We start from the raw sequence: 10,371 nt of genomic DNA on the forward strand, positions 1-10,371 counted from the left end.
CCGGCTCAGCTCCCTCTTCACCACAACAGTCTGATACAACGTCCGCATTACTGCTGATGCTGCACCAATCTGCCTGTCAAGCTCCTGCTCCATCCTACCCTCACTCGTGAACAAGACCCTGAGATACTTCAACTCATTCACTTGAGGCAATAACTCATCCCCAAACTGGAGGGAGAAATCCAACATTTTCCGGAAGAGAACCATGGCTTCAGACTTGGAGGTGCTGACTCTCATCCCGGCCATTTCACACTCAGTTGCAAACTGCCCCAGTGCGCTGGAGGTCACGTTCTGACGACACCAACAAAAACCACATCATCTGCGAAGAGCAGAGATGCAATTCGGAGGTTCCCAAAACAGACATACTCCTCACATTGGCTCTGCCCTGAGATCCTGTCCATGAATATCACAAACAGAATAGGAGACAAGGGACAACCTTGGCGGAGTCCGACACCAACCGAAAACGTGTTTGACTCTGTGCCAAGAATGCGGACACAGCTCTCGCTTTGGTTATACAAGGACCGGATGGCTTGTAGCAACTGCCCCGGTACCCCATACTCCTGCAGTACTCCACACAGAGTGCTCCGGGGTACACAGTTGTAAGCCTTCTCCAAGTCAACAAAACACATGTAGACTGGCTGGTCAAATTTCCATGCCTCACTCAGCATTTCCGCAAGGGTAAAGAGTTTGTCCATTGTTCCATGGCCAGGACGGAATCCGCATTGTTCCTCCTGGATCTGAGGTTCGGCAATCGGTTGGAGCCTCCTTTCAAGCACCCTAGAGTAGACTTTCCCGGGGGAGGCTGAGCAATGTGATGCCCCAATAATTGGCGCACACCCTCCGGTCCCTTTTTTAAATATGGGAACCACCACCCCAGTCTGCCACTTCACAGGTACTGTCTCCGACCTCCACGCGACACTGAAGAGGCGTGTCAGCCAAGACAGCCAAACAATGTTCAGAGCCTTCAGCATCTCAGGGCGACTCTCTTCCACACCCACCGCCTTGCCACCGAGGAGCTTCTTAACTACCTCAGAGACCTCTGCCAGGGATATGGGTGGGGCTTCCCCTGAGTCTTCAGACTCTACCTCCTCCACTCAGGACGTGTTAGCCAGGTACAGGAGCTCCTCAAAGTGTTCTTTCCACCACCCAACATTCCCAGCCCAGGTCAACAGTTCCTCTCCCCAGCTGAACACAGCCTGAGTCAAGCCCTGCTTCTCCTTCCTGAGTCGCCGGATGGTTTGCCAGAACTTCCTTGAGGCCAACCAAAAGTCCTCCGCCATAGCCTCGCCGAACTCCTCCCACATCCAAGTTTTTGCTTCAGCTGCTTCAGGAGATCCCTGGGCCAACCAAGCCCGAAAGGCCTCCTCCTTCAAACTGACAGCTTCCCTCACCACCACTGTCCATCAGCGGGTTCTTAGGTTGCCAGCTTGGTAGGCACAGATGACCTTATGACCACAGCTCCTACCTTCTGCATCTGCAATAGAGGCTTTGAACATGGCCCACTCAAGACTCCCATGGCCCCAGCCTCCCTTGGGATACATGAGAATTTCTTCCAGAGGTGGGAGTTTAAGACCTCACGGACAGGGGCCTCTGCCAGATGTTCCCCGTTCACCCTCATTACATGTTTGGGTTTGCCAGGTCTGTCCGGCAGCCTTCCCCGCCATCTGATCCAACTCACCACCAGGTGGTGATCAGTTGACAGTTCTGCTCCTCTCTTCACCCGAGTGTCCAAAACATACGGCCGCAGATCTGACGATACGACCACAAAGTCGATCATTGATCTTCAGCTTAAGGTGTTCTGGTACCAAGCACACTTATGAACTACCTCATGACCCAAGAAACCCCATGAAAGCACACCAACAGAGATACAGCACCTCGCCTGGGAAAGGGAAACCAGGGCCCCCTCCTGGAGCCAGACCTGGGAAGGGACCTCACCGGCAAGCATCTGGTGGCCAGGCCTTGGCCCATGAGGCCTGGTCAAGCCCAGCCTGAAAAAATAACATGGAGCCACCACCCTGTGGACCCACCACGCGTGGGGATGAGCATTGGGGTAGGGTGCAATGCAGGCCGGCCGACAGGCAAAGGTGGGGACTGGGGTGTGCCGACTTCCGGCATCACATATTGGTCCCCGGGACGTGGAATGTCACCTCTCTGGCAGGGAAGGAGCCTGAGCTGGTGCAAGAGGTGGAGTCGTACCAACTAGATATAGGTGGACTCACCTCCACACATAGCATAGGCTCCGGTACTAAATTCATGGAGGGGGGCTGGACTCTTTACTTTTCTGGAGTTGGCCAAGGTGACAGGCGCCTGGCAGGTGTGGCGATACTCACAAGTCCCCGGTTGAGTGCTGCTGTGTTGGAGTTCTCCCCAAGAAATGAGAGGGTTGCCTCTATACGACTGTGAGTTGCTGGGGGGAAGGCTCTGATTGTTATGTGTGTTTATGCACCGAATAGCAGTTTGGTGTATCCGGCCTTCTTGGGAGTCTCTGGGTGGTGTCCTGGATAGGGTTCCGCCTGGGGACTCTATAGTTCTGCTGGGTGACTTCAACGCTCACATGGCCATTGATGGAAAAACCTGGAGAGGCATGACTGGGAGGAACAGCCTCCCATATCGGTTTCATTAGACCAGAGAATCTTGTTTGTCATGGTCTGAGAGTCCTTTAGGTGCTTTCTGGCAAACTACAAGCAGGCTGTCATGTGCCTTTTACTGAGCAGAGGCTTCCGTCTGGCCACTCTACCATAAAGGCCTGATTGGTGGAGTGCTGCAGAGATGGTTGTCCTTCTGGAAGGTTCTCCCATCTCCACAGAGGAACACTGGAGCTCTGTCAGAGTGACAATCGGGTTCTTGGTACCCTCCCTGACCAAGGCCCTTCTCCCCCGACTGCTCAGTTTGGCTCGGCGGCCAGCTCTAGGATGAGTCCTAGTGGATCCAAACTTCTTCCATTTACGAATGATAAAGACCATTGTGCTCTTCGGGACCTTCAAAGCTGTAGAAATTTTTTTGTACCCTTCCCCAGATCTGTGCCTCGATACAATCCTGTCTCGGAGGTCCACAGACAATTGCTTTGACTTCATGGCTTGGTTTCTGCTCTGACATGCACTGTCAATAGTGGGACCTTATATAGACAGGTGTGTGCCTTTCCAAATCATGTCCAATCAATTGAATTTACTACGGGTGGACTCCAATCAAGATGTAGAAACATCTCAAGGATGATCAGTAGAAACAGAATGAACCTGAGCTCAATTTTGAGTGTCATAGCAAAGGGTGTGAATACTGCAATATTTCCGTTTTTTTAATTTTAATAAATTTGCAAAAATTTCTACAAAACCTTTTTCACTCTGTCATTATGGGGTATTGTGTGTAGATTGATGAGGGGGAAAAAAAGGAATTTAATCCATTTTGGAATAAGGCTGTAACATAACAAAATGTGGGGAAAGTGAAGGGGTGTGAATACTTTCCGGATGCACTGTAAGCTACACATTTTTACCAAAATGTTGTTTCTTTGTGTTGTGTTTGTGTTCTTCTTTTCAGGTAATGTTTTAATATGTACAAATAGTATCTCATAACTGCTGTTTGTAGTGAACACAATGAAGTCCACCATGGTTTGGGAGCTCTCAGGAAGGCAGTGGTGTTACTTAGTCATTTCACGGCTATCAAAAACAATCAAAACATTTTCCAAGATGGCCACCAAGTAGACGTACGGTGTTCAGCTCGCATCAAAATTAGTAAAATTCTAGGGCGAAGGTGGTAAATCGCAGGGAGAAGCGCAGGTTCTAGGTTGACAGAACAGAAACGCGGTAATACTGAATAATTATCTGCCGGATTAACATAAACTGTACTTTGACTGTAACATCATGACGGCTATTACCACAGACCCCATGATGGCGGGGAGTAAGCGACGTGACTCAGCAGTTTTTGGCTTTAGCCGGTCTCGGATAAAACCAACAATTTATGAGACGGTCAATGGCGAAATGATAGTTGAAGATGAGTTTCTCAACTTCCTGGCTGTCAAAATTAGAACAATGAGTCAGGACGAGCAAGTACTTTTGGCCTCACACACCTTCGACTCGGAGTGGATTGAGTCTTCCTAAAAGGTGCTATTTGAACTCTACCCTGACACCAGACAAAGGTTTATGGCGCACAAAGGCCCACAGAAAAACACTAATAACATTAAAAGTTGCCCTAAAGTTTTAAAGGAGTGTGGAGAGAAAGTTCCCCGCTTTGTCTCCCACTATCTGGATGAGCTGCCGTCAGTGTCATTTAACAATCTGGACGCCTCCAACCTGCTCTCCAAGATTCAGAGTCTCCACAGTGAGGTTTGTGCGCTTCGGCACGCAATGAAACTTCAGGCTGATATTGGAGAAGACCTGCGTGCGGTTACTGCGACCATTGATGGCAGAGTTGCCGTGCTGGAGTGTTACCTGGGGCCAAGCCGTGGCGGAGGGCATGGCCTGGTGTTGCTGAGGGACGTTGGAGACGCCGGTGGGAGCACATGGCATGCATCGGCTGTGGATAATGGCAACACAATGTACGGCTGCGGGCAACTCTGGTTCCTCTGCTGCTGTTGATTGCAGTTTTGGCCTGGGTCCTGCTCCTTGCATGGAGTTGACCCCGGGCAGTGGAGTTGGTGTTGGCGTGGGGAGTGCAGTGAGCCTGCCTGGAGGGCCTACAGTGGGGACGGAAGACTCGCCGAAATGGAGTCAGGTTGCAGAGCGGGGCTTGCACCAACGTATGAGGAGGAATACCGAGCACCAGCCCAGCTTGTCAAAATGGCGTCCTGACAAACCTGAACAGAGGATCATGCCTAAGCCAATTGTTGGCACTGGGGCGCATGACAATATTAAGGTGGTGCGTACGAAGCTGGTAAGTGTTTTTGCTACCAAATTCGCACCACACCTTGATGCAGTGACGCTGTCTATATATCGTAAAGAAAAGCTTGGCCGTGATGTGACTTGTGGACGCGTTGACACTGCGCGCAACAGATTCAGCTCATTTAAAGTGTGTGCTGAATGCAATGAAGACGCGGAGATGTACAACCTGGAAATCCGGCCGGAAGGCTCTGTTGTGAGGTGATACTATGAGCCACGCAAGGCTGTGGTGACAGAGTCTAGCGCTGATGCTACTGTGCCGGATAGGGCAGCAGCAGCCGCACCCGGCACCTAAACTCTCAAAATGTCGGCTGCATCATACAACGCACGCGGCCTGCGTGTAGGACAAAGTACTGCGGATAAATCAAGACGTCTGGTGGTGGACACACTGCTGGACGAGTGTGACATCCTGTGCATATGAGAGACCTGGTTTGCCAAACAAGACTTAGACAGACTGAACACTATACACGAGGATTTCCATGGTGCTGGTGAATCCACCACTGATCTCAGCACGAAAATAGTACGAGGTAGGACATCTGGTGGTGCGGCTATACTCTGGAACTGCAAATACGATCCACTGGTTAAGGTGGTACGTTTAAATGTTGATTGGGCCATTGGGCTCGAGTTTAATTATAATGATAAAACGTTTATAATTTTAAATATATATACACCTTATGAATCCTATGAGAATGAGGATGAATTTCTGAACAGGCTAGCCTTTGCTCATTCTTTTATTGAGGACAGTGACTCACCTTGTGCCTATGTAATTGAAATTTTAATGCTGACTTGTCAGATAACAATTCTATATTTGCAAAACATCTGCTGCAGTTTTGTAATGATAGCAATTTAATTCTATCTAGCAAAGTATTCTTGCCACAGCTGTCTTAAAACTGCTGGAAACAATGCCAGTAGTAAGAGATAAGTTAACGATGTCTAGCATTGTAGGTCCAAGAAAAGGTCAGAGGCTTTTAAAAAGTTTTGCTGGTAACGGATCAAGTAGGCAAGCAGTTGGTTTAGAAGCTGACACGAACTTAGTCAAAGTATCAAGTGAGATAATCTCAAAAGCTGTAATAACTGGAACTGACAGTGACTCATTGTGTAGATATGAATTTAGTATGACAGGATCTGCAGGAGTAGATTGAGTTGAAGAACTAATTTTGTTTAAGATCTCATCAACCTTATTGCAGAAAAAAATCTAGAAATTCATGGGCTGTGAATGGTGAGCAGCTAATACACGACTGCTTTTTAGTAAGTTTAGATACAGTGTCAAAGAGAAATCTGGGGTTATGTTTATTAATATTTATTAGGTGAGAGAGATACGATGTTTTTGCAGTAGATAAACCATGCTTGTATTTCAATAAACACTCGTGCCACGACAGGTAAAAAGCTTCCAATTTTGATTTTCGCCATTTACGTTCCAGTCTCCTGCAAGTCCGCTTACGAGCATGTGTCTCATCATTAAACCAGGGTGTAGGCCTCTTTAGTCACCTAGCTCTGGTAGTGAGAGGTGCAACTGAATCCAGGAGACTAGAGAGGGCCACATTTAAGCACTAGTGAAATTTTCAACAGAGTCACTTACCACAGTGAAAGGAGCCAAGACTTCAGGCAGCTGCTGGCCAAATGCAGCTAAAGTGGAGGGACCGATATGGCGAGTGGCAATTACATCTGTGCTGACATTAACTGGACAGGCCAATAATGCTTCAAATTTGATGAGAAAATGATCTGACACAGCAGATGTGGTTGGTAAGACATCAGATCAGAAACAGCTATTCCTTTAGATAAAACCAAATCAAGGGCGTTACCACTGCAATGAGTCGACTCTTGAACAAACTGAGTGAACCCAAAAGTATCAACTAGTGCCAGAAAGGCTTTACTTAGAGGATCAGCAGCCTTATTCAGATGAATATTGAAATCACCTAGAATTAGAATCTCATCAGCGAGCAACAAGGCCTGAGACAAACTCTCCAAATTCTTCAAGAAATAACGAGTAACAACCAGGAGGCCGGTAGAGTATCACAATCTGGACTGAGCCGAATCTATTCATGGCTGAGGGAGATGGACCAAGAATAAGAGACTCAAAAGACTGGAATTTAGATTCAAGTCTAGAAGTCAGATTGAAAATAGATTTATATATTAAGGCAACACCTCCACCTTGTTTATTTGCCCAAGCTACATGGGCATAAGTATAGTCAGGTGGGGAAGCTTCGTTTAAGGGAAGGAAAACATTTGGTTTCAGCCATGTTTCACATAACCCAATCATATCGAAACTATGTTCAAGAATCAGATCATTTATTAGTAAAGCTTTGGTAGACAGTGATCTGATATTTATGAAACCAAATTTAAGCGTCTTGTGGAAGTGATCAGTAGTAGGCAGAGCTTTAGAGGTACTAATAGGTGAAAGATTAATTGGAATTAGACACCTTGTTGAGAGTTTTGGCCACCAACGCTTTGGACGATATGTGGTCACATTCTTGATAACATTAGCTGTTTGGTTTTGTAGATTATTAGGTACTTTGTCGCACATCTCACCACTACCAGTGGTAGGAATAATTACTAGATTATTGTGATTCACACATTTAGGGGAGAGCTTGGGAGCAATACAGCAGGGTAGGGAGACAGTCTCAATGTTATAGACCAAGCTATCAGGCTGATAGTCTACACTATGAGAAATTCCCTGACTAACAATTAAACTACTTGACTCCACATCCGCACTAGATTTAAGCCTAGCAGGCTCTCTAATCACCTGCAACCTGCTGAATGATAAGTCCCTAGTGTCAAAGTAAACATAAAGAACCATCTATATTGCTATGTTTGTGGCTCAGACAAAATAGGTGAGGTATGGCGAGAGCATTATTGCAATTTATTGAACTGTGTTAAAAGTAATGCAGTTGTAGTGGGTAATGCTGATCTCTCTGTTAACATGGTAGTCAGGTCAGCTGGTGTCTCAGATGCCATTATGATGCTACATAATAACAAGACTTGTGGTATGGACTGCATTACTGCAGAACACCCAAAGTATGCCAGTCTTAGGCTCTGCCCAATGCTTGCCATGTGTTTCACTGGTCTTATGGTTCACAGGGTTCTTCCTGATTCTATGATGTCTGTACTGTTAGTCCCTGTCCTTAAAGACAAGGCTGGCAAACTAAATAGCATGGACAATTATAAAACTATTGCCCTTGCCAGTGTTCTATCTAAAGTGCTGGAATGAATTCTCTTAACTAGGTTGGAAATATATGTTCTCACGACTGACAATCAGTTTGGATGTAAAAGAAAACACGGCACTGATTTATGCATTTGTGGTCTAAAGGAGATAGTGGCCAAATATAGAAGCCAAAGTTCTACTGTATTTCTATGTTTTGTTGATGCTTCCAAGGCATTTGACAGGGTTAACCATGAAACATTATTTATGAAATTGCTGGCTAGAGGTGTTCTAAATGATATAGTCAGAATTCTTGTCTTATGGTATGCTCATCAGAAGTTTCAGGTTAAATGTTGCCCCATTCCATGTAGGTAATTGGGGTCGCCAAGGTCGAATTTTGGGTCCTTTTTTGTTCAATGTGTATATGGATGACCCGTCGAGACAGCTGAATGGGTGTAACACGGGCTGTCTTGTGGGTGGCTCTGTCATCAATCACCTCATGTATGCTGGTGATTTAGTTTTAGTTAGCCCATACAGTGCTGGACTTCAGCAGCTAGTGAAGGTGTGCTCGCAGTATGGTGAAGAACATGACATTAAATGTAACGGCAAAAAAAGTAATGTCATGATTGTCGGAACTAGAGAGGACAGGAAATCAAATTTTCCTGTGTTTCAGTTATCAGATAGTCCTCTCGATACATGCAAGGAAATAAAATATCTTGGACATGTCCTCACTGATGATCTGACGGATGACAGAGATACATACCGACAATGCTGTAAAATCTATGCCCAGGCTAATATGCTGCTTTGGAAGTTCTCCATGTGCTCTGTTGATGTCAAGTGTTCATTGTTTAGAGCTTATAGAACACCTCTGTATACAGCTCATCTCTGGTCTTCTCACAGGGAGAGAAGTATACAGAGGCTATATAACACCTCTGTATACAGCTCATCTCTGGTCTCACAGGAAGAGAAGTATACAGAGGCTATATAACACCTCTGTATACAGCTCATCTCTGGTCTTCCTACAGGAAGAGAAGTATACAGAGGCTATATAACACCTCTGTATACAGCTCATCTCTGGTCTTCTTACAGGAAGAGAAGTATGCAGAGGCTATATAACACCTCTGTATACAGCTCATCTCTGGTCTTCTTACAGGAAGAGAAGTATACAGAGGCTCAGAGTAGCTTATGATGATGCTATGAGCTTGTTGCTTCATGGTCCCTGATGGCATAGTGCCAGTCAGCTGTTTGTGTCCTCAGATGTGCCTACATGTGATGTACTTTTAAGACAGCTAATGTCTAATGTTATGTGTGGCCTGGATGTGCTGGAGAACAGCGTCATAGAGGCTCTAACCACCCTATGAAAAGCTGCTATCGGTTCACATCCAGACTTCAAAAGCACTGGCGAGACAGCCTGTATCTGCTATGAACTGACTGTGTTGTACGGTGTGTGTGTGTGGACGCCTCACATGTTGGGTGTGTGTGTGTGTGTGCATGTGCGTGCTCGTGGAGTGTAGGGGTGTCATGGAGGCCTAAATGTTTTTTGTTTTGTTTTTCTAATTTTATTTTTTTATTTTATTGTATAGTTGCTCGTATGCTATGGACCGGCTAAATAATAAAGATTATTATTAAAAACCATATAAAACAAGAAAAAAGTATTTCATATACTTGGACAACATTGTTGTTTCGGTTTTCATTTGGAGTGTAGTTCAGCCAGGGGCAGACTATTCCAGAATTCTGTGGCAGTTGGAAGAATGAAGAAGGGGCAGGTTGTTATAAAACATTAGAGAGGACGTAATGTGGATGTGCCCCCTGCCTACCCAGCAGCCACTGACCCCCCACACCTCACCACTCCTCACCGACACAATGTCAGCTCTGTGCATCGATTCAATAAGGGAACCAGGCTAGCGGTTAGCATAGCAGCTAGCCAGCTGCAATGCACGCGCTTTCCCACTGCGTCACACGCAAGGTTTCATCATATCCCATGATGCTCTCCGTAAAGCCGAGCAACCCATCCGGTCCGGACTGCTCCAGGTCACTTACCATGGGAGTTGTTGCCTGGAAGTCCATGTAGAGAGGTCTCAGCTCATCTCGCTCCAGCTCGTGGCTCTTTATCAGCTCTAAACAAACAAACAACAACAACGACAACATGAACCCCCCCCAACAACACCATTATTAACAACAACAACAACAACAACAACAACAGCAACGAGGTGATAACATAGGCACGTATTGTTCTGGATTTATAACCAGCTATAATGGGGCGGGCATGTTGGACCGGCGACACAAAATCAGTAAACACGAAACGAACAACAGGAGGGTTAAAAACAAAATGAACAACAACAACAACAACAACAACAACGTGGTGAG

At 46.2% G+C, this 10,371-nt stretch overlaps 1 protein-coding gene across 1 annotated transcript in view; it reads right to left on the reverse strand.

Annotated features, from left to right (window-relative positions):
• nfs1 (NFS1 cysteine desulfurase) overlaps positions 1–10,371 on the reverse strand; it is a 28,592-nt gene that overhangs the window by 17,537 nt on the left and 684 nt on the right. The window contains exon 2 of the mRNA XM_056274185.1: positions 10,045–10,121. Within this exon, the coding sequence (XP_056130160.1) occupies positions 10,045–10,121 (77 nt within the window). The remainder of the gene's footprint in view (positions 1–10,044; positions 10,122–10,371) is intronic.

This window comes from Lampris incognitus, chromosome 2 (genome assembly GCF_029633865.1).
Source record: "Lampris incognitus isolate fLamInc1 chromosome 2, fLamInc1.hap2, whole genome shotgun sequence".
Taxonomy (NCBI): Eukaryota; Metazoa; Chordata; class Actinopteri; order Lampriformes; family Lampridae; genus Lampris; species Lampris incognitus.